The sequence below is a fragment of the Rhamphochromis longiceps genome, linkage group LG3, assembly GCF_057381845.1.
Source record: "Rhamphochromis longiceps isolate RC_006_pf linkage group LG3, R_longiceps_female_GT1.1, whole genome shotgun sequence".
In the NCBI taxonomy this organism is placed as follows: domain Eukaryota; kingdom Metazoa; phylum Chordata; class Actinopteri; order Cichliformes; family Cichlidae; genus Rhamphochromis; species Rhamphochromis longiceps.
Window position 1 is genome coordinate 27702467 of NC_140559.1, and position 25723 is coordinate 27728189.

A 25723-nucleotide genomic window follows, 5' to 3' on the forward strand; every position below is an offset into this window, starting at 1 on the left:
CATTTATTGATTTCACACAGATAGATACAGGTCATTTCCTTAAAAAGGGAAATGTACTATTAACATTCTATTACATGTATGTGATTATTACAGATGTAATTCATATTTCAGAGTAGTAATTGCAAATTACTTTGTGTAATCAAGATGAGAGACCACGGCTATAAAAGCGAAGGTGGATTTGGGAAGCCTGTCGCAGCCATGTCCTGTCCGTATACGCGAGCCACCCATTGCGGAAGGTGCAAGATTGATAAGGAGAGTTTTCAGAATTCAGCGTATATTGCGGGACAGACAGGATCCTTTAGCTCAGCGCGACAGTGTGCTCATAGAGAGATATCGATTTTCCCGTGAGGATATTATTTACTTAACCAACTTGTTGACGAGGGGGTGCAGGACCACCACCTGTCTTTTTTTTGCTCTGCCCTTTTCTTGGTTGCTGTTATAAACAAACAGATTATTTCAGGGTCTCTTTCCAAGAGACGAAAAGCAATATAAGTGATAAATATTACCATTCTGTAGAATATTCTTATATTTCACTTTTACCTGTTCCCATGTTCTAGTGGGTCCTGTTGTGGCTCTAATGTGAAAGGGGATATAATATAACATATTATAATATAATATAATGTAATATAATATTGGATAATATAGTGTAATATAATAAATCTACCCTACCGCCTACTGGTGTTGGCCAGAGGGGCCGATGGCGCGATATGGCAGCCTGGCTTCTGTCAGTCTGCCCCAGGGCAGCTGTGGCTACAACTGTAGCTGCCTCCACCAGTGTGTGAATGTGAGAGTGACTGAATAGTGGCATTGTAAAGCGCTTTGGGTGCCTTGAAAAGCGCTATATAAACCCACTCCATTATTATTGTTATTATTAAATTACTTACGAGTTTAATTTGTCAGCAACTTTCTGCCAGCCCTCGCTCCTTGCTTTTGCAGCCTTTGCAGTGTTCCCTTGCGTTCTGATTAAACTCTGAAACTCCTGAAATCCCTCACTCAAGAGTTCTTGCTCTGCTGCCGAAAAATACCGAGCCGAGCGCGCTCCGTCGACATTTTCGCCGACCAATCAGAGGGTTGCCGATCAATGTTTCCACTATCAATGCGTAGCCCCTTTTACGACACCCAGTGATGTCACATTACTGCGTCCAGCTGTACTAATCGTCAACAGCAGGTGTGTTCGGGGAACTGGATTAGCGCGCTCACGGTTAGCGCGATGGTTTGGTCTTGGATGTTTCATTTGATCTTGGATGTAGTAAGCGACGTACGAAGCACAGGGCCCCTGGTCATGAGGTGTTAATCACTTTTTGTTACTCCATGTATACAACACGAGGATCGACACACAATTAAGAAACAATCCCCAAAACGGTTGCGCGACCGAAAATCGGCTCAAAATGGGCCAAAAATTGCACAGTGTATGCCCAGCGTTTGGAGGCTAGCTTCATCTAACTCCCTGCCCTGTGGTTGGAAGGGGTGTGTTTCATCTTTTTGCAGCCACACAGACTGAGGTGTTTGCCTTCTCAGGACAGCCATGGATAGATTAGAGGCTACATCCCAGCTCCAGTCACGGCTTCTATCACTGTCTTTCTCGTCTTTTCCTAGACTAACCGCCAAATATTGCAAGGAGGATCTATTGGCAAGCACTAGGGATGGGTATCGTTTAAGTTTTATCCAATACCAGTGCCAAACCGGCACTTTTTTGAAATGGTGCCGGTGCTTTAACGGTGCTCGAACCGGTGCTTAAAGAATGAAGAACACAAACTTTGTCCAAAAACCTCTCATGTTTAGTTGTTTTTTTGTAAAAAGATAACAATGTTAACCTTTTCTGCAGCTATAGGGCATATATGGTATCACTCTTTTCTGGAAACATTGCTTAAACCAGACCTTCCCAAAGTGTGGGGCCCGCCCCCTGGGGGGGGTGGGGGGGTGGGGGGCGCAGAGCCATTGCAGGGGGGGCGCGGTATGTAAAGGGGGGGGGGGGGGGGGACAAAACGCTTGGACACTCCTAGCACGGGGCGCCCACAGAAACGCAAAGCAAGAGATGAAGCATCGCTGAATATGTTTCCAAACCAACTTCATTCTAAGCCAAAGAAAATATGGTGAAGCATATCTTCCCTTTGGGTTCACCTGCACAAGTGCCAAGGTAGGCCTGCAGAATTGGTGCAGGGGAGACCTGGGCTCTCCAAATCACAGACAAGGAGACCAGGCCCCTATTTCAGGAAGCCGGTTTAGAAAACTCAGAGTGAAAAACGATACTCAGGGTTGAGTAACCCCGAACTGTCCAACTCGGAATATTCGGTTTCAGAAAGGCTGATAACAATTAGTTCAGTCAACGCGGAGTTGCTCTAACCCCAAGTTAAACGCGCGCACGAGGATACATAAAGCCCTGATTAGTGGAGCACAGATTAAGCGAGTCACCATGGAGACGGAGGGAAAGAAGGCGCGGTCAATGTATTTTACAGCGCTTGAGGCCGAAATTCTGATGGCAGCATATGCTGATAACATGCAAATTCCGCGGAAAAAAGTAACACAGCCTCAGCTGCAAAAGAAAGAGAGCATGCATGGCAAAACATAGCCGACAGAGTCAATGCGTGAGTGTTAATTTAAACATTGATCTAGGGATTTCCACCCATTTAAAACGTTATTTTATTATATTTCATTTTATTTTCTATTTCATACATTTTATTTTGTGATGTGAGCGCAGGTGCAACTCAACAGGCCCCAAACGTTCCTGGCAGCAAGTAAAAATGAAATATAAAAATATAGTCCAAACAGGTAAGGTGTAATTGTATTATGAGCCATAGTGCTTGGTCTGTTTGTCCGATGTAAATCAATTGCAGTTAGAGGCTACATTAATTTCCCCTCTGTATTGAAATTATCTGAGCACATTACAAGTACATATTTGCTTACTCTGTATGCTCAAATGTGACCCGTTATGGCCACTAGAAAAAAAGCGGAGGCCTGAAAAACAGGTGGGGGTCCTCCACCACCACCACTCACAGAGGCTGAGCAGTTGGCTTCCACATTTGTGATAATGTTGGCAGCATCACATATGATCTTCACAGTGCAGAGAACACAAATTAGCAGCCATTACTATAATGAAATAATTTGTTAGTTTGAAATGCTACAGGGAGCTATGTACCTGTACATTAATGCTGTGGAAAGACTTCCTGTTCACATAGTCTCCTTCATTTACTGAAGGAGCAATGATTGGAATGTGAGTGCCATCTATACAGCCAATCACGCCTGGGAACCGTGAGAATAAATGTAAAATTTAAGTAGTAGTTCAAGTATCACCACATCATGAATTAAGTTTTGTTCATCCTGATACCTGCAATTTTGTGGCATCCCTCTTTGATAAATCTTGTGGGTCTATGACCGGGGAACACAAACGAGTACAGGAGACGTTTCAGTGCAACTGTAACATTCCTGACTGCCCGACAGACGGTAGCCTTGGAAACGAGCTCAGCGTCACCAATATTATACAGAAAGCTCCTGTTTGCAAAAAACCGAAGTGCAATACAAATAATATGTACAGAACTGAGAGAATGTCCGCGATGTGTCACATGAGCAATATTAGGCCTGAGGATGTTATTCAAATAAATTATAGATTGTGCTGAAAAACGGTAACGTTCACACAGAAAATCATCAGGAAATGATAAAATGTCCGAACGCGCTCTAATCACTCTCTCCCGGCGGAGAGCTCTGCGGAGAATTTGGGCTTCAACATCTACTGGCTCTTCAAGGAAGGGACACGCCATGTCTGACACTTCCTACAGTCAGGTTTCCGACAAAGAGGCGGAGAAAGTCAGGGATAGTTGAAGTAACCCTGCTAGGGGGCAGGTTAGCTTCACGGAGTGTGTCGTCATAGTAACTCACTCAGAATTAATCTAAACTCGCTTTGTGAAACCGAAAACCCAGAGTTTTCGTTAACTCAGGGTATACTTACTCAGAGTTTGCACTAAACCGGCTTCCTGAAATAGGGCCCTGGTCCCTGTCTAGTGTTGGTCTAGTCAACCCTGTCTCTGTTTCCTCTGTTTCCAAATCAGGCATGTCTCTGCCTGAAGTCTGTGTCTGTGCAAGTTTAATATCTGTGTTTCCTTTTTAACTTAAACTAAGCATTATGAGTGTTCAAATTGATTTGTCTGCTTTAATCATTTAGTATTTTTCCTGTAATACTACATATAATACAATACAAAGAGATATTGTGAGCCTTCATTTCCATTTTCTCTAAGAGAGTGATTAAGAGCTTTTACTTAGGACTCAAATTGCACTGCTGGAAATAGTTTATTTTGATGCATATGCTGCTTTTTTGCAAATTTGCATTATAATATTTATTGTCGTTTTTCCTATAGAATATAAAAATTGGTGTATTTCAAAAATAAAAAAAATATGAAGACACTCAAAATAAATTTCCTGTGGTGGGAAACTATTTTGTGCAACTTTTTTGTATTTACAGTTTTGAGGGATAAGCCTCTTAAAGTTCTCTAACTACAAATATATGTTAAAAAAATAAAAAGGATTTTCAATTTTTTTGGTAGTTTATTGCACTTTTTTGCAATGTATGTAATTACTATACACGTAATGCATACATATTATTGAAATTTGGGCTATAATGGTTGTATTGATGTATATCAACTTGAAATGCTCCCAGAAATAGCACTGCAGCATGTAAAAATATAATATAAGCTCTGGCGGACTTGGTTCTATGGTAGGTCTTAAAGGGTTAATGTAACATAAGTCAAGGGTTTATGATGTCATTAGTGTGCGCCACTGCCCTCTCTGTGGCTGTGTCCCAATTAAGAGACCGCACGCTTGAAGTACGCGTACTATGTACGGTGCATACTATAAGTACGAGAAGTGCAGAAGTGAGAGGCTTGTGAAATGGGACAGTCTAGCCTTCGTCGTGCTGTTCAGGTTGCCTAGCAACCATGATACTAACCGCGAGAAACGTTTCATACAGCTTTGTGTGACAGAAATGAAGGAGAAAAAATGTTTTGTTGGTTGTTCATTTTTGTCATGACATCACTTTGATTAGTTCAGTATCTGAGGCTGAGACCACAGGACTGTAATACATGATTGTTGGGCTTCATTTCTGTGCTGAACAGTCATTTCATTCATTTCATCTCACTGTGGTATATTACAGGATATATTACAGCAGTGAGCTTGAACTCTGGTTCAAAGATTCAAGTTGCACTTGTTTATATTTCCTATCACCTTAAATCTTCACTCAAAGACAGGTATCTTTGACAGTGTATATACAGATGTATTATATATAAGAGACAAATATTGTTCGTTTAATATGTTGGGATTACATTTGCCTCAATGCTTACATATATGTGTAAAAAGAAAATGTACGAGCTGTGAAAACTGTTTCTGATAGAATGAAGAGTAGACTGATATATTAGCTGCTAAATGGGTCAAACTGGGCAGAAAGTATACAAACACATAACATCCTTATAGAATATGATGTAACACTATAGATCAACTTACCTCAGAATATATAAAGCATATAAACAATTACAGCAATATGACACAACAAACACAGCAGTGCTACTAATCCAAAATACTCAAAGCTTCATAGAACTGAAACAAACATTTATTTTTAGCTCCATTCTGCTGCTGATACATACTTTAGGTTTCTGAATATTAAACTTGTTGCTGCCTTTCATAGTGTGTAACTTGAAGGCCCTGAGTACTTTCTCCCACACTGAAAACACTGGGATGATAAAATTATTTGAACATTACCTAATAAGACTGATTCAGGACAGACAATTAGTTATGTTAAACTTAAAAAAAAAAAAATATGTTAAACTTTTCTAGCAGTCCTTCACGAACAGGGAACAGTCTGTCTATTCTCTCCATCTGTCAGCTGCTGCTGGCTCTTCCTCCTCCTCTTCCTCACACACTGCTGAGTTTGTCCTGGTGGATCATCAGGGGTGCAAAGCCTCACAGATGATGTGCAGCAGTGGGTCCCTCAGTCTGTCCTCACTCTGGACCCTTGCACTTGTCACACATGCGGTCTCTTAATTGGGACACAGCCTGTGACTTATGGGAGCAACATGCTTGCATGCAAATACATGGAGAGAGACGGCTTTATATGTTTTACTCCTCCAGAAACCCTTTGCATTGTTACGGGTTGTATGAACACTGTCTGTCATGTTTGATAAGCAGCAGCTGTTCAACCGGGCCTTGTATGGTTGATGAAGAGAATACGCATTAAAGGATACGCTGTGGAATTCCCAGTACTAGTGTGATCGTGTGTCCTTCCTACTATCCTGCTAAGGTTTCTACCGCCTCTTCTCAACCATTGAACACAACCCAACATTACAAGTGGCAAGAGGGACTCTCCCACAGATAATTTCATACACCTTAATGAGCAACATTTTATGCTTCCATCATAGCTAAATGAGCCCTCGTTAATTTGGTCATATTTGATTCATGTCCTGAGATTCATCTATTCAACAAAAGATGCAAAACCAAAAAATGTTCTAGATGTAGTAATCTCTAAATAATTTGTCAAACAGAGCAATCTCAGCCTCATTTCAAATAATAAGTTTAAAAGACATTATCGAGCATTTTTAAGTAGAAATAACCAGTGTTGGGATTAACGCCTTATTAAGTAACGCGTTACAGTAACTACGTTATTATTGTGGTAACGAGCACGGTAACTAGTTATTATGCCAAAATCAGGAACGTGTTAATCGTTACTGGATTTAGATAGGGTCGTTACTCGTTACTTCGGTGGTGGCTATCGCGGAGCTTCAGAGATTCAGTACCATTAGCAAGTGGTGGAGGCCAACAGGTGGATGAGGGAAAGGGGAGGCAGGAGGAAGAGAGACCTGAGGCGGCCGCCGGTCCGAGTGTCAGGTGAACTGAACTTCAGGTAAGATGTTATGACCTGCAGTCTATCTGGGTCAGATCTATACCAAGTTTAGGTGGAGTTTATTTTCATTATGCTGACTTTTTCGTACAGCGTATTAGCTAGCATGACGGAGTGTCACGGCCTGGGGGTTCAGCTGGTCACTGATCAGCTGTCTCTCCCTCTTTCTCTCTAGTCCTCTCTCTCTCACCAGGGCTGAACTCATTATGAGTTCAAAGCTGGAGTTATTCTTTCTTTGCTGCACAGCTGCCTCTTCTTCTCTCATTCTCTCTGCCTCTCTCTCCTGTTGCTACTTCAATCATGAAACTTATCAATGATCAGCTGATCGGCTTTTCACTTGTTTGTTTATTGCCCACTTTGCGCCAGAAAGAAGAAACCAGCGGAGGTCGCGCTAAAATACAGCAGCATGTTTAAGCTTGATCAGCTGTTGTTGATATTATTTCTAGTGTCAGCTGATGTTTGCTGGAGCCGCAGCTGTAAAAGCTGCTGGTCATGATGTCGGTTTGGATATGTGGTGAGAGGGAAACATGTAGATGAAACCAGGAGATGTCCTTACTGAATCATCAGAGCTGAACAGGTGATGGAGAAACAGGTTTACCTTTTAGGTGACATGAATGAGTTGAAGGGAAGTTATGAACTGTTTCTGAGAAACAAATGACACCAGGATCATTTTTTTTATGTAGCTCACAGCTGGTAACTGTGCAGGGGCAGGTCTAGCAAAGTTTTGCCAGTGGGCCAGGTAGGGCATTAACAGGGAGAGGTGGGCACAAAGAAATAATTTTCTTTCTTTCTGCAAAAGTTGATTCTGTTCATCTGGACGTAGCGTTTTGTGGGAGAAACGTTTTGTCACTTATCCAAGTGATTTCTTCAGTCTCAGCTGACTGAAGGAACAATGGGCTGGGAGGTCAGTTCCTTAATCTTAGTTATGCAAATTCTCATGACCATTGATCAACAACCACTGACCAAAATCCACTGATACACCCATTGATCATTGGGCTTTGGTCATTCGTGGGATTTCTCTCGTGGAAATCTGCACATTATTTTTTCCTTTCTATTGGTAGGTGACACAGTGCACTTGTGGCAAGTAAGCAAGCTAGGAGACTGGCAATCTTGCTGGGTATCCAGTTACGGAAGCAACACATTAACAAGAGAATTCCGAGTAAAACCAAAGTTACTTTCCCTAGTAACTAGTTACTTGGAAAGTAACGAGTAACTTAAAGTAACTGAGTTATTTTTTGATAGAAGTAACTAGTAATGTAATTAAGTTACTAATTTAAAGTAACTTACCCAACACTGGAAATAACTTTATCTTTCTTCATCACAAGCTAGCTGTTGTTGACTGTAAAAAGGCCTTTAATCAGTAGGTAAAGTTCTAGAATAAGCCAGTAAAGTGTAATTATCAAAAATAACCCAGTGATTTTTAGAGTGTTGGAATTCACTTTTTGCTTACCATGTTTTATTTCATAGTAGAGGTGAAATCAGTGATATCTGATCAGGTCACAGTCTAGTTGAAAATGGCAGTTTCAGAAGAATAATGTGGCTTCTTCTGAAGCGTATCTTCTACACAAACAATTGGGTAAAATCTTGGCCTAATATTTGATCAAAGCTAGTGAACCTATGACCCAATAGAATTATTCAAGCTAGGGAGTTAATTAAAGAACCCAGCACATCGCCAACCCAACTCTTGAGTCACGACTTTTAAACCAACATTTAAACTAATAACCTACGACTTTTACCCAGAAGTTGTTATAAAAGTAACCTAGCATGGTTTTATTATGTATTTGCAGAGGTTTTGTGAAAAAAAGTTCAGTTTGTGTTTAGAGGTTTGTGAAAAGGGTGCAAGGTTGTATCTTAACAATTACACTGCAGACTTCTCCCACAATTCCACCCAGTGCTTCTCTGATGACTCTGCAATAGTCGGCCTCATCACTGATGGGGACGACAAGGAGTACAGAGGACTGACTCAAGACTTTGTGGACTGGTGCCAGCTGAACTACCTCCAGATCAATGCCAGTAAAACCAAGGAGCTGGTGGTAGACTTCCGCAGGCACAAGCATTCTCCACTGCAACCACTGAACATCCAGGGTATGGACATTGAGGCTGTGGACAGCTACAGGTACCTTGGTGTTCATCTGAACAACAGACTGGACTGGACTCATAACTCAGACGCCCTCTACAGGAAAGGGCAGAGCAGGCTGTACCTGCTGCGGAGACTCAGGTCGTTTGGGGTGGAGGGCCCACTCCTGAAGACCTTCTATGACTCTGTGGTGGCTTCTGCTATCTTTTATGGTGTGGTCTGCTGGGGCGGCAGCATCTCTGCTGGGGACAGGAAGAGACTGAACAAGCTGATCCGAAGGGCCAGCTCTGTTCTAGGATGCCCTCTGGACCCAGTGGAGGTGGTGAGTGACAGGAGAATGGCGGCTAAGCTGTCATCCCTGTTGGACAACGTCTCCCACCCCATGCAGCAGACTGTGACAGCACTGAGCAGCTCCTTCAGTGGGAGACTGCGGCACCCACGGTGTGGGACGGAGAGATTTCGCAGGTCTTTCCTCCCCACTGCTGTCAGACTCCACAACAAAGACTTTAACTGAACAAACACACACATCCACACATGTGCAATAACACTAAGTGCAATAATCCTTTCTGGCATCGTTGTATTTTTACTCAGTTGTATATAGCATTCATATTCTATTTTTATCTTATTGTATATTTTTATTCTATTTTATTCTACTGTATATAGTATATTGTTTTATTCTATTCTGTACAGCTGTGTACTGTATTTATTCTTATTGTATTCTAATTTTTGCGTCATAACTTTTGCACTGTCCACTTCCTGCTGTGACAAAACAAATTTCCCACGTGTGGGACTAATAAAGGTTATCTTATCTTATCTTATTATGACAATGTACAAAAGCTTTAGCAAAATATTTGGTTATTTCTGAAATTTAGCACTATTAGGTGAAATTAAAATTTTGGGACGAGGGAAGCAAAGGAGGGGAGACTTATTTAAAGAGAGACCTCATCGTGTGTGTGTGTGTGTGTGTGTCTAATTGCATGCTCATGTGTGCTCATGCCATCAAAAGCAAGAATTAGATGGAGGACACAGAAGCAAACAGATTAAAAAGATTAAAGTAATTTCAAGAGAAATTGGTGTAGTTTCAAGCAGATTTATACGTGGGTTAATCTGTCAGTCAATTAATCTAATCAGTGAGTGTTTAAAAACTGAACTGAAAGCAACACAGATACTCACAGACCAGTTTGATTCAATGCTTAATAGTTTAATGATGCAGAAGAGAAAAAAAGCTTTGTTTTTAAGTTTTTGCTAAAAGCATTCTTTCCATTACACATTTCAATTGCTCCTTTTAAAAGACACAATCACACTATTTTGTGTCACTTGTCACTTCATTCCTTATGCATCGTTACAGCAAAAGAAAAAGGTAAAGATGTGAAAACAGATATTTTGAGTGATATATGAGAAGATTTCTTTCTTTTTCAGATGACGTGCCTTCATCTCAGCGCAGGAATCATCACTTACTCTTAATGCAGACAGAAGGGAATCGGTCCTGGCAAGACTGATCATTCATACACAGATCTCCTGTAAGCACCAAAAATCAACTTTAACCGAAATTTTTGTTGCATGGACACAAAAATATAGAATATATGAGAAAAATGTTTTGGTTTTTTTTTGGTTTTATGTATAATGACAATAGCACTTGTATATATTATTTACAATTTTATACCTGGAAAATTCATTTCCATGCATTGCTCATTGCCCCCCATGTTGTTAGGCTCCCCCCGACACCAGTTTGTGTATTGGAAACGTGTTCCATCGATCCAAAACCAATAACCCTCCTACAGAACAGAAAAAAGTTAAAAATAAGAAATCGTTTTTTAACTAAACTACATTTTAACATTATACATCGACTACCAAGTTTGGACACACCTTCTCATTTATTGGTTTGTCTTTACTTTCACTACTACCGACATTGTAGATGGAAACTGAAGATATCAAATATATGAAACAAGATATATGGAATTATATGGCAATGAAAAAAAGATAACAGTGAAAAATAAGTAAAATATCCAATGGATAGATTTATGTTTTAACTGGCAGACTGGCATACCTGTTGACCATCAGAACCACCAATCCATGTTCGTCCATTAGCTCTACTCCCATCAGATATCACCCTCTGAATCAGCTGGTATTCCCCAAGGCTCTGTACAGATGCAAGGTTTGCACTCATGGTCTGACAGTTTCTCTACAGTAAACAAAAAGACAGAAGAGTTACAGAAGATTTATAAAACAACCTTCATGATTACACCACCACAAACATACAAATAATAATAAAACATACTAAGAAATATTTACATTGACTGACAAAATTATTGATTTTAATTATCTGACCTTTTATTAATAGCTTACCATTCAACAAGTAATAAAAAATAACGTTTTTAAAAAATTATTATATTGAAAGGACTAATGATTAATACATTTACAATCATTTATCATTCAGAATTATTTCATGCAGTTAATGTTGGTGGCTTAAACCATTTACTGCAATAATTTGCATTATTTTTATAAATTAAAAAAATAATATTTGCTATTATAAGCTTGGATGCATATTTCACAATACATATAAGAACTGGTTTTAATTGAAGCAAAAATTGACAGGTGATTTATCCATGGCATAAATTGTAGGAACGTGAAACTGGAGACTTTAGTTTGTTTGCTTCTTCTTTGTTTGTATTTCTTGTTTACTAATATATTGTTACTGTTTACTTGTTAAAAAGTAAAGCCATATATGACATATATACATATTAGAACAAATGATAGCATTATTAATATTCAATAAATGATAACATTAATAATGATCAATACATACTATTATCATTTTAGACAAATTTTAACAGTACATTGGCTTTGATAACATTTTACTAATTGTCAATATAAATTTCTTTAATATAATATTAAAAAATATTATTATAAGGTCTTATCCAAATATTAAAGAAACACAGTCACAGTAACCGGTGAGTCCTGATGTTATTACCTGAGCATCACCCCAGGGTAAGGGTGTAGAAACATAGAAGTAACATTTGTTGTTGTACTCAGTCCAATCACAGGGACATGATGAGGACTTCTTGAGAACATAGCACTCATCTGAAGACAAAGCATACATATTGTGTGACACACAATATTGTGTGACAAAATGCTGACCCAATTCCCCCTTTACTGGAATAATTATAATTATGATCATTAACTTGTGTTTCATTGGCAATAGTTTTACTTTTCAACAAATTTCAACTGGAAAATGTGTCATTTTCTTCCTTTAGATTTCTATTTTTAAAAACATGTATTTAAAAATAGATCTTATTATTTGGACAGCTATATATAGCCCATTGACATGCACAACATTCAGTATGATACTAGTAGGGGAGTCCGGGGATAGTTGTAACGTGGGTCAGTTTTAACACTTCCAATTTCTCCAATCAGGGCTAAGTTTCAAATGATGTAACTCATCCTGTGCATGCCCAATTCAGTTTAAGTTTTTCTACTTTATTTCAATTTCTAATAGCATTATCTGCTTTTCAGTTAAACTCATCAAACTTAAATTATGTTATTTGTACGTCTATGGGGATATACTCTGTGTAGGTCTTTAGTGCTAATGTTTTAGCCGTTGGCTGTAATGTTAGCTAGTTCATGGCTATAGGAGTCTGGGTCAGTTGTAACAGCAACAGTCTGGGTTAGTTGTAACAATAATGCAGATGTTACGACTTACCACACTATTACTTTAACTTATATTAAACAAGTTGGGGCAACGACATCAGCAGAGAGAGGTTCACTGGTCGCTTTTGTATATGCGGTTAATGCCTGGACTGCGCTGTGCACATTGAAGAGAACGGCAAACTCAACATCGAAGTTTACCGGAAGCCCACACACACGGACCAGTACCTCCTTTTTGACTCCCATCACCCTCTGGAACACAAACTTGGAGTAATTAGGACCCTACACCACCGGGCAGAACATGTTCCCTCTAAGCCTGAAGGAAAAAAGAAGGAACACACACATGTAAAGGAAGCACTCAAAACGTGCGGCTATCCTAAATGGGCGTTCTTAAAGTCAGCAAAGAGGCACAGAAAAGAAGACCAGACACCAGCGAAGGAGGATAAGAAGGACAGACGCAACAACATTGTCATCCCCTATGTAGCCGGTGTATCAGAAAAACTCAGGAGAGTTTTCTCCAAGCATGACATCCCAGTGTATTTCAGACCCAGCAACACGCTCAGAAAGAAACTGGTTCACCCGAAAGACAAAACGCCAAAACACAAACTTAACAATGTGGTGTATGCTGTACAGTGCAGCGAGGAATGCTTAGACCTCTACATTGGAGAGACCAAACAGCCACTTCACAAGCGCATGGCACAACACAGAAGAGCCACCTCCACAGGACAAGACTCAGCAGTCCATCTGCATCTTAAGGATAAAGGACACTCTTTCGAGGATGCCAATGTTCACATTTTGGACAGAGAGGACAGATGGTTTGAAAGAGGAGTGAAAGAAGCCATCTATGTCCACTGTGAGCGACCATCTTTGAACAGAGGCGGGGGTTTACGACACCAACTCTCTGCCATCTATAATCCAGTTTTGAGATCCCTTCCCAGACGCCTTAACGCCCACTCACATCCTGGGCCATCTGACCTCAGGAATTCGCATGATAAGGTGGGGCCAGGTTTCACAATGAACACACTCGAAACTCTGGCTGATTGGGTCCCACACCCAATTTCACACCTTTGCTCAGGCGATTAGAGGATCATCAGGGTGTCCTTTTGTCCCTCTGTGGGGGGTCACTCCCACTAGGTTTATATCTGGGACTCTCCACCATTTGACCTTAGAACTGAAGAAGCTTCTCGGATGAGAGGTGAAACGTCTTCAAGCAACTTAAAGAAGTCCAGACGCTTTTCTTTGCAAGCTCCTTTGACTACGATGACCTGGATGACTGAGAACCTTCACAGAAATACCAGTAGGAAGTACTGGGCCCTGTTTCAGGAAGCCGGTTTAGTGGAAAAACTGAGTAAGTATACCCTGAGTTAACGAAAACTCTGGGTTTTCGGTTTCACAAAGCGAGTTCAGCTGCAGCCTGAGTGAGTCACTATGACGACACACTCCGTGAAGCTAACCTGCCCCCTAGCAGGTTTACTACAACTAACCCTGACTGTCTCCGCCCCTTTGTCGGAAACCTGACAGTAGGAAGTGTCGGACATGGCGTGCCACTTCCTTGAAGAGCCAGTAGATCGTGAAGCCCAAATTCTCCGCAGAGCTCTCCGCCGGGAGAGAGTGATCAGAGCGCGTTTGGACATTTTATCATTTCCTGATGATTTTCTGTGTGAACGTTACCGTTTCTCAGCACAATCTATAAGTTATTTGGATAACATCCTCAGGCCATATATTACGCATGTGACACATCGCGGACATGCTCTCAGTTCATTACATATTATTTGTATTGCACTTCGGTTTCTTGCAAACGGGAGCTTTCTGTATAATATTGGTGACGCTGAGCACGTTTCCAAGGCTACCGTCTGTCGGGCAGTCAGGAATGTTACAGTTGCACTGAAACGTCTCCTGTACTCGTCTGTGGTGTTCCCCGGTCACAGACCCACAAGATTTATCAAAGAGGGATGCCACAAAATTGCAGGTATCAGGATGACCAAAACTTAATGTATGATGTGGTGATACTTGGACTACTACTTAAATTGCACATTTATTTTCAGGGTTCCCAGGCGTGATTGGCTGTACAGATGGCACTCACATTCCAATCATTGCTCCTTCAGTAAATGAAGGAGACTATGTGAACAGGAAGTCTTTCCACAGCATTAATGTACAGGTACATAGTTCCCTGTAGCATGTCAAACTAACAAATTATTTCATTATAGTAATGGATGCTAATTTGTGTTCTCTGCACTGTGAAGATCATATGTGATGCTGCCAACATTATCACAAATGTGGAAGCCAAGTGGCCAGGCTCTGTCCATGACTCACAAATATTCCGTGAATGTACACTGAGCACAAAATTTGGACATGGTGAGTTGAGAATACTTTAAAATATATAAAGACCAATTGCTTCAGGGACATTTGAACTGAAGTGTATCCTTCTGTCTTAGGAGAGTTCACTGGCTACTTGCTTGGTGATAGGGGGTATCCATGTTTACCCTATTTGCTTACCCCTTACCCTGACCCTGAACCGGGCCCACAGCAGCGATATAATCTGGCTAATTGCAGGACAAGAGCCAGAATTGAAATGACTATCGGAATGCTTAAGGCCCGGTTCCAGTGCCTGCAAAGACTCAGGGTCACCCCAGAAAGGGCATGTGACATTATTGTGGCATGTGTGATTCTTCACAACATTGCCACAATTAGAGGAGAACACTGTCCTTCTGAACCAAACATCAGCAGTGATCCAAACCATGAACATCCTGACCCTCCCACGGACATACAAGATGGAAGCGCAGTCAGAGACACCATATGTCACAATCATTTCCTTTGACCCATCACCTCAACATGTTGAAAGAAGAATAAACAGATTTTTTGTTCAACTGGCTTTATTGGTCGCCTGTATTTCCTGTACACAAAGTATTAAAAGATGTAAACCTCATAAAGTGTCTCTGTTGCTTCCTCCTCTGTAACAGCTGTCAATGTTTCTTCATTATTTTCCTGTAGTAAAGAAATAGACAACATTGCTGTTCTACTGTAAACTCATATAATCTGTGGAGTATTACTCACAACTGCATGTTGGTCTGGCTCAACAGGAGGCTGCACCAGATGCAGTACACCACCACCATCAACTGATAGAATATGAGGTTTATACAGGTCACTTATAACTTACAAGGGACCAAATGGCAATTAACAAACATACCAAGCACCTTACACTTCATTGTCATTATGCTCTCAAAGACAACCAAGGCTGAGGGAAGGCAAAATCAGTCGGAAAATAACTTCACTACAAAATAATTCATTATGGTAAAGAGTTTATCAAATGAATGTGTCGCACTGCAAAGGTGACTGTGAAGAAAGGATGTATGCACATCATGTATTATTTTGAATTTACCCCTTATGTAGGCACTTGTGTCTTGCGGGGTTATTGACTCAGAGGATGTCCCCGCAGAGATGCCTTCGGCCACAGGGCGCCCACTGTTTTGGCTGAGGGCCAACTGCTCAGCCTCTGTGAGTGGTGGTGGTGGTGGAGGACCCCCACCTGTTTTTCGGGCCTCCGCTTTTTTTCTGTTGGCTATAACGGGCCACATTTGAGCATACAGAGTAAGCAAATATGTACTTGTAATGTGCTCAGATAATTTCAATAAGTGCTTACAGAAAGAAAATTAATGTAGCCTCTAACTGCAATTGATTTACATGGGACAAACAGACCAAGCACTATGGCTCATAATACAATTACACCTTACCTGTTTGGACTATATTTTTATATTTCATTTTTACTTGCTGCCAGGCACGTTTGGGGCCTGTTGGGTTGCACCTGCGCTCACATCACATCACAAAATAAAATGTATAAAATAACAAATAAAATAACATATGATAAAATAACGTGTTAAATGGGTGGAAATCCCTAGATCAATGTTTATATTAACACTCATGCATTGACTCTGTCGGCTATGTTTTGCCATGCATGCTCCCTTTCTTTTGCAGCTGAGGCTGTGTTACTTTTTTCCGCGGAATTTGCATGTTATCGGCATATGCTGCCATCAGAATTTCGGCCTCAAGCGCTGTGAAATACATTGACCGCGCCTTCTTTCCCTCCGTCTCCATGGTGACTCGCTTAATCTGTGCTCCGCTTATCAGGGCTTTATGTATCCTCGTCCGCGCGCTTCACTTGGGGTTAAAGCAACTCCGCGTTGACTGAACTAATTGTTATCAGCCTTTCTGAAACGGAATATTCCGAGTTGGACAGTTCGGGGTTACTCAACCGTGAGTGTCGTTTTTCACTCTGAGTTTTCCAAACCGGCTTCCTGAAACAGGGCCCAGGTAGTGGAAATAAATCAGGATGGGTGCAAGAAACAGATTTCCTCATCTTTCTGAAGCACTTTGCAAACCACACAAAGGTAAGCCATGATAAAAAGTAATGGTGAACAACTACATTTTTTCAGCTTCATTGTTATGTTCAAAATTGGTGCAATAGTTGTAGGTTATAATGCCCACTGAGCCAATGAGGCCAAACTCAAGGAAGACCAACCAAAATTAATGAAATATTCAGTTGCAAAAATTCCATAATTTGTCTTTTTTGGGGGGTAGGTATATGTTCAAAAGCTAGATTTCTGCATTCTGTCACACACACACACTGCTACATAAATGGCTCTAAGTGCATTCATGTGTTGAATAAACAAAGATTACATGTTAATGTTTTGTTAGTACCCTTATTTCATTGTGTTACATTTTACCCCAGGATATGTTACAACTAACCAAGACTATGGGGTTAATTGTAACATTTCACTCTTTGTGTTTGAGACCATACCATGCAATGGGTAATTGTGCTGCAGAGAAAATAGCTGCACTATTTAATAGCAGAGACATGTAAATACTTTGCATTACATTTTGAATCCACTACCTTAAAAGAGCTCCAATTTACAGACAGAAATGTCAAAAATGTTACAACTATCCCCGGTCTCCCCTAACATACTTTTATACTTACCCTGAGCAGCGGTCAGAGCCATCATTGCACAGAGAAGTGCAGATGCAGTCAGCAGCTTCATGATGATATTTAGTGTCTCTGTAAGAAACACATTAACAAAAGTGATTAGCAGTTTGATAAAGAAAGGATAGAAGATCCTCAGCATATTTGTAATATACCTGTCTGTAGAATGTCTTCTCCTCTTTCAAGTGTCAGCCTGTAGCTTCACCCCTCATGTAGAGATGAGCACTTATATATACTTTCTTATATTTACATTTCAATACCAGGAAGAGATGCACTAAAAATACTTAAGCGTGTTTTGACTCCATGCTTCACTACCCCTGTCTTTACCAACCTCACGCAATTCTCTCCACCCAGCTTGAATGTTTAATTTCATTTATTGACTGCTGGTCAACAAGGATGTCACGCTCCTGGGTCTTTGGCCCAGTGTAAATGTGTCTGGACTTTTGATTCTGGGTTGTTTAATGTTCTATGGTTAAGGTTCTGTTCCTCGTTTTGGTTTACAGTTGTGATCCCTCTGTTTATATTTGTTTTCTTAGGTCTTCTTAGTTTTGTTTTCTAGTCTGTAGGTTTCTGTTATCATGGAGCACGGAACAGGGGAGTTTCCATGCCCCATGTTTAGTCAGCCTTATCCTTTCCATTTAGTCTTGTCTCTGCATTCGGTGTTCTCTTTCTCCCCGTCAGTCTTGTTCCCATGTATGTTTCCCCACTGGTCTCAGTGTCACACCCAAGTGCTTCATGGTGATTTCGGAGTATTTCTATAAAAAACAAAATACCTAAAATGGGTAACAGATCAATAAAGAATAGCCATAAAATAGACAGTTTAAAAAAAAGGAAACAAACACTTTGAAAGCAAATCAGATTTGATATGATTTGATTTGACAAAGTTTCATTCAACTCAACTCAAAGAAAAGCATCATTTACACATAGCATAACATGGCTTGGTCATTGTGATGCACCAAGCAAGTTTGGATTGAATGATTTTAACGTCAACTGCAAAAACTGAAAACGTGTTTGTATTTGTAAATATTTGTAAGTCCATACAAGAAGCTGATCGTGAGAAAATGTATCATTTATCCTACTACAGTTTACACCTTAAAGAGAAAGCTCATGAATGTGCCAGCTCTGGAGACCATCTTCCCCCTTATGGGAAAATAGTTAGTTGTAGATGGCAAGTTGTCATGAGAGAAGTATCATTATAATATTTGCTGTACACTCAGAAAAATTATGGTTCTTAAATGGTTCTTCAGATGTCTTCATGGTTCTTTAACCCTTTAAGACCTACCATAGAACCAAGTTCGCCAGAGCTTATATTATATTTTTACATGCTGTGGAGCCATTTTTGGGAGCATTTCAAGTTGCTATACATCAATACAACCATTATAGCCCAAACTTTAATAATATGTCTGCATTAGGTGCATAGTAATTACATAAATTGCAAAAAAGTGCAATAAACTACAAAAAAATTGAAAATCGTTTTTGTTTTTTTAACATATATTTCTAATTAGAGAAATTTAAGAGGCTCATCCCTCAAACCTGTAAATACAAAAAAGTTACACAAACTAGTTTCCCACCACAGGAAATTTATTTTGAGTGTCTTCATGGTTTTATTTTTGAAATACACCAATTTTTATATACTGCAGGAAAAACGAAAATAAATATTATAGTGCAAATTTGCAAAATAACAGCATATGCATCAAAATAAACTATTTCCAGCAGTGCAATATGAGTCCTAAGCATCCCAGAAACGACACAGAAAGTCATAAACTCAAACATAACTTTTTAAAACACATAACAAGTAAAACACAAGCTCATAAGGCCCCGATCGTAAAAAAACTACATTTCCGCAAAATGACGTCACTTCCGGTTTCGGGCAGGTCATGCGGTCATGTGATAGTTCGCGCTGATGGATGTAGGAAGTGTTACAAACAGCTGATGGATCGGCGAAGCGTGTTTCTGGAATATCATGTTTTTGTTGCTGCAAGTGATTTTTATGCAGTTTTTGCAAAGCTATATGTGGAAGGAAACTGTGACCTAGGACAAGCTGATGGCATAAGATGTAAGTACAACTCCTCCAGTTTCATATGCAAAAAAAATTATTGCGCTAGCTTACGTGGTTGCAGAGCTACCGGGATTTAAAAATAGTTACGCAAAACAGAGCGTGCCCGCTCCGATCGGCTGTAAAGGGTTAAAGAACCATCATACGTCAAAGAACCTTTTTATTTTGTGGATGGTTCTTCAGCTATTACAAATGGTTCTTTAAAGAACAAAAGGTTCTTCATCCTTAGCAATCTAAGTTTGATGGTGTAAGTGGCATAAATATTTATTCACTATAACGAGGCTGTGAATTATACTGTGTGTTTTCTTCGTGTGCATGTGTGTGCGAAGGGGGGGTTACCTGGCAATTACCCTTTAAGAGAAGATGGTAGGAAACTGAATATTCAAATAAAAGTTTGAAAGAAATAAAAGAAATATTTGCAAACAGTAGACACAATACACACATTCAAATACTGTACTTTCTACTCCAAGGCATTACGTTTTGAGATTATTATATTGTTACACCCCAGCCCAGGGAAAACCGGCGTGCGACAATTTTGAAAATATAGCATAATGATAATACTAGTTATTGTAAACGTTACAATATTATTGTAAAGTCAAATTATAAAATACAAGTAAATAACAATTGCAGAACAGAATGTCAGTGTAATGAACACACACTTCGTTTTGACAAAGCGCACTGCTTAGGTAAATGATCTGAGTAGTTGTTCATCACTGAGCAATTTGTTAATATGTGTTTCGAGCCAAATAAATACAGGGAGAGAGAGAGTGACGTCAGAACACGTCATACTATAACCTCCCGGGAGCGGACAGAGGGGGTCAGTCGTTGCGCAGACAGAGTGTGCGAGCGGCGGGCCTTGACCTTTTGGGAAAAAAACTCACGGACGGTGACAGCGAGGCGGATAACAGTCTTCAGTACCTGCTGGACTTTGAAGCTGTGGATTCTGGGACTGTTAGAAAAGGTAAAACATTTTCATTAAAACCTTATTACTGTTTTGATTTTGTTACTCGTCATTGTAGCTTGCTGTTAATGTGCTAACAGTAGCGATTAGCTAGATACGTTAGCTGTTGAGGTCAGCGCAATTTAGTATCCAACTGTTTTCCTAACAAAACCACTGTTATAATTAATCGAAGCTGCTCCCAGCTATTTTGAACCTTTGGCTTCTAAAATATGTGGTTCAATTGCGTGCTGCGTACATAACCTAATGTCAGCTAGACCGAAATTAAAATTTAATATATTGTTAAAGTCACTAAAATGGCGCCTGAAGCTTGTTGTGGCGTGAGCTCTGTGTCTGCTCTAGAAACTCTGAAATTCTGTAGATCTGAGCCGTACATTAAATACTCACATGAACCTGTACTTTGAATTCTGTAAGAGCTGTATAAAATACAGCTATGCATAAGAGTTTTGAATGAATAATTAGATTAGATAACTCTTTATTGTCTAATCGAATTATATAGAAATGAATAGAAATGTGACATGAGAAGGTGTGTCTTTGACTGTTCCTGCATAACTTAGTTTCGGACTAGTTGACAAGTTATGCTCCGGTCATTTGATGTTTCCAAGATAGATGTTCTTTTGTAATATAGTTACAGGTCGCGGGGGCAGCAGCCTAAGCAAAGAGGCCCAGACCTCCCTCTCCCCAGCCACCTCCTCCAGCTTATCCGGGGGAATACCAAGGCGTTCCCAGGCCAGCCGAGAGATATAATCTCTCCAGCGTGTCCTGGGTCTGCCCCGGGGCCTCCTCCCGGTGGGACATGCCTGGAACACCTCACCCAGGAGGCGCCCAGGGGGCATCCTTGTCAGATGCCCGAACCACCTCAGCTGGCTCCTTTCGATGTGGAGCAGCAGCTGCTTTACTTTGAGCCCCTCCCGGATGGCCGAACTTCTCACCCTATCTCTAAGGGAGAGGCCAGCCACCCTTCGGAGGAAGCTCATTTCTGCCGCTTGTATCCGCGATCTCGTTCTTTCGGTCACTACCCACAGCTCGTGGCCATAGGTGAGGGTAGGGACGTAGATCGACCGGTAAATTGAGAGCTTCGCTTTTACACTCAGCTCCCTCTTCACCACGACGGACCGGTGCAACGTCCGCATTACTGCAGCTGCAGCCCCAATCCGTCTGTCGATCTCCGGCTCCCTTCTCCCATCACTCGCGAACAAGACCCCGAGATACTTGAACTCCTCCACTTGGGGCAGGAACTCATCCCCGACCCGGAGTGGGCACTCCACCCTTTTCCGGCTGAGAACCATGGCCTCAGATTTGGAGGTGCTGATCCTCATTCCCGCTGCTTCACACTCGGCTGCGAACCGTTCCAGTGCGAGCTGGAGGCCCTCACCCGATGAAGCCAACAGAACCACATCATCTGCAAAAATCAGAGATGAGATTCTGAGGCCACCAAAGCGAAAGCCCTCCGCCACTTGGCTGCGCCTAGAAATCCTGTCCATAAAAATTATGAACAGAACCGGAGACAAAGGGCAGCCCTGGCGAAGCCCATCACCCACCGGGAACGAGTCCGACTTATTGCCGGCAATGCGAACCAAGCTCTTGCAACGGTTGTATAGGGATCGAATGGCCCGTAGCAATGGGCCAGACACCCCATATTCTCGCAACACCTCCCACAGGACACCCCGAGGGACACGGTCGAATGCCTTCTCCAAGTCCACAAAACACATGTAGACTGGTTGGGCAAACTCCCATGCACCCTCAAGTATCCTGGAGAGGATAAAGAGCTGGTCCAGTGTTCCGCGACCAGGACGAAAACCGCATTGTCCCTCCTGTATCAGAGGTTCGACTAACGGACGAACTCTCCTTTCCAGCACCCTGGCATAGACTTTCCCAGGGAGGCTGAGGAGTGTGATCCCCCTGTAGTTAGAACACACCCTCCGGTCCCCTTTCTTAAAGATGGGGACCACCACCCCGGTCTGCCAGTCCACAGGTACTGCCCCTGATCTCCACGCAACATTGCAGAGGCGTGTCAACCAGGACAGCCCTACAACGTCCAGAGCCTTCAGGAACTTGGGGCGGACCTCATCAACACCAGGGGCTCTGCCACCAAGGAGTTGTTTAACTGCCTCAGTGACCTCGCCCCCGGAAATTGGCGGGTCATTCCCCTCATCCCCAGACTCTGCTTCCTCCTCGGAAGACGTGTCAGTGGGATTAAGGAGGTCCTTGAAGTATTCCTTCCACCGCCCGACAATTTTCTCAGTCGACGTCAGCAGCGCTCCGCCAGCACTATACACAGTGCAGGTAGAGCACCGCTTTCCCCTCCTGAGACGTCTGACGGTTTGCCAGAATCTCTTCAAGGTTCAAGGTTCTTTATTTGTCACATGCATAGTTATACAAGTATAACACACAGTGAAATGTAGCCTGACACGCTCCTCGACATGTGCAAAAATTTGGGGGGGGTGTAGAGGAAGAACATTTTATATATATATATATATATATATATATATATATATATATATATATATATACAGACATATAGTATATACTGCCACTCGGCGCATAAGCGCAGATGACAGTCAGGACCCGTTCCCCGACCCTAAGGCGCAGGGAACAAACCCTCTCGTCCACCGGGAAAAACCCCAACGTACTGGCAGCAAGCCGAGGGGATATTAGGATACCCACCCCAGCCCGCCGCCTCTCACCAGGGGCAACTCCAGACTGAGACAGAGTCCAGCCCCTCTCCAGGAGACTGGTTCCAGAGCCCAAGCCATGTGTAGAGGTGAGCCCGACTATATCTAGCCGGTACCTCTCAACCTCACGCACTAACTCAGGCTCCTTCCCCACCAGAGAGGTGACATTCCATGTCCCTATTGCCAGTCTTGGCAGCCGGGGGTCAGTCCGCCAGGGCCTCCGCTCCTGGCCGCCACCCGACACACAATGCACCCGACCCCTATGGCGCCTCCTGCGGGTGGTGGGCCTGCGGAAGGATGGGCCCATGTCTCCTCTTCGGGCTGTGCCCGGCCGGGCCCCATGGACTAAGGCCCGGCCACCAGACGCTCGCCCTCGGGCACCCTCCCCGGGCCTGGCTCCAGGGTGGGGCCCCGGTAACCCTATCCCGGGCAGGGTAAACTGTTCCCTCGGTGTCCTTTTCATAAGACCCTTATGAAAAGGACATATAATTGTAACTCTAAGGCCTTTTTAATGTTTTATTTAAGGAACGTTTCAACAATCTTCAATAAATTAATTTGCAGATTTAGCATTACGACCAGGTGAAGTGAAGTACAGGCAGGGAGTGAACCCTTAATTTATTTGCAAAGTAAACCACAGCATGCTTTATAAATAAAGCAAATAAAAAGAAAAAATACAGCAGTAGCCAAATGAGGTATCTATTGGCTAGGAAAAGTTCTTCAATGAACCACTGAAAGAAATGGTTCTTCAAAGAACCATTGTTTGAAAGGTTCTTTGTGGCACCAAAAAAGGTTCTTCTATGGCATCAGTCTAAAGAACCACTTTTGGTTCCAGTTGGCACCTTTATTTTTCTGAGTGTAATGTGAGAGTGTTTACAAAGTCACTGTATCAGCCACGGACTCACTTCCTCATGTGCTACTGTACCAACTCCCATTAAAAAAACACTGTTGGCACCATCAGTCACACATGAAACTGTTGTTTCTTTAGAGATGGGTGGATGCTCAGTCAACACCCTCATCAAATACCACTAAAATTCAACAGGGTCTTTTTTTTTTTTACAGTTTTCTTATGCTTATTTTTGTTTGTAGCATTTTCAAGTTTTTATTTGATTTGTCTCTTTTTTTGTTTTGTCTGCAATAATGAATGAAGTGATGCTTCCATAAATAATGGAGAGCAGAAAAAAGTTTCACTAGGTAGCTACAGCTTCTGTCCTTTTGTGATAGCTTTCACTCTCTCAAAACAAGTGTAATGTTTGTGAAATGCTGACTGTTCCTTATTGAAATATCAGATTTTTTTTTCTGTTACTAGGTCATACTTTGTATTTATTGAGGGTGTAAAATAATATTGGATATATATGGACTACGTGATGTTAGGAAATAATGGATGTCACGTAGTTTGAAGAAAACCAACAATTTTTGGGAAAAGCCTAAAAATCATTGTCAAAAAATGATGCAACAGGAAAGTTCATTTTGGAAAGGTTAACATAAAATAATGTTGATAACCAAACAGTTGCTGTTCCCCATTGACATAGTGTCAATGGAAAATTGTACTTACTAATCAGTATAATCTTTTAACGATATAAGTTTGCATATGGTAGAATACTGCATGTAATCATTTTTGTTTAGAAGTATATAGTTGGTGGCATATTGAAAGAATGTCTCATCCTAGAAGGTCTGTAACATTCCAGGGTGTTCTGGCGTTCACCCCCACATCCTGGGAGGATGGGAAAGGTTGTACCTTGTCTTATTGTTTTACGGTAGGATTAACGTAGTTATATCTGTTCTAGTCTAAGTGCTTTTTGTTTAGATGAACTGCTGGACTGGAGTCCAGCAGGTTTAGGGGAGTTGTTTATGGGACACACACACACACACACAAGCACCCACTGAAGTATAAATAAAGACCGGGGCAGTCTCTCATTTGCGAGTCTCAGTTCTGGAGGCTGCCCTTGCTAACTGGAAATTCTGTGTGTTTCTCTTCTGATTCTCTACTGAAGAAGTGTTTTAGAATATATCTCTTAACACATAGTAAGATAAGATAAGATAAGATAGAACTTTATTAATGCCTCGGGTGGGTTCCTCTGGGAAATTCGATTTCCAAAAAAGCACAGCACCGACAGAAGTTACAGAGTTATACACACACACATATATATAAATACAGAGACAATATAAATAAAATATACGAAGGGGATAAATAGAATAAATAGGAATAAAAATAAAAATACAAGTGAATTGCACATTTCAAGTATTGAGTCTATTGCACCGTTGACTATTTACAAAAGTATTGCACAAAAGGTATTGCACAGTGAGGTGAAGAGGCACTACAGCTTAGTTGTTCCCTCCTTTGTCCTCCTGTTTCCCCTCCCTCTCCCCTCCAGAGAGGAGTTAAACAGTCTGATGGCGTGTGGGACAAAGGAGTTTTTAAGTCTGTTAGTTCTTGTCTTTGGGAGAAGCAACCTGTCACTG

At 41.4% G+C, this 25723-nt stretch overlaps 1 protein-coding gene and 1 long non-coding RNA gene across 4 annotated transcripts in view; one reads left to right on the forward strand and one right to left on the reverse strand.

Moving 5' to 3' along the window:
• The window catches only part of LOC146673771 (uncharacterized), a 44708-nt gene that overhangs the window by 1586 nt on the left and 17399 nt on the right, over positions 1-25723 (forward strand). For both annotated transcript variants that reach the window (XR_014908786.1, XR_014908789.1), the window contains exon 2: positions 10374-10474. This is a non-coding gene — a long non-coding RNA (uncharacterized LOC146673771). The remainder of the gene's footprint in view (positions 1-10373; positions 10475-25723) is intronic.
• On the reverse strand, positions 9948-16904 carry LOC146673772 (ladderlectin-like). 2 transcript variants are annotated; one of them, XM_085391450.1, is made up of 4 exons: positions 16324-16904; positions 11926-13864; positions 11002-11136; positions 9948-10729 (listed from the first exon to the last, which is right to left on the reverse strand). In XM_085391450.1, the coding sequence occupies exons 2-4, from the start codon at positions 12145-12147 to the stop codon at positions 10604-10606; spliced, it is 483 nt and encodes a 160-aa protein (XP_085247576.1). In that variant the 5' UTR covers positions 12148-13864; positions 16324-16904; the 3' UTR covers positions 9948-10603. The 2 variants fall into 2 exon arrangements, with proteins under 2 accessions (XP_085247576.1, XP_085247570.1); XM_085391444.1 differs by lacking the exon at positions 16324-16904 and having other exon boundaries at positions 11926-13904.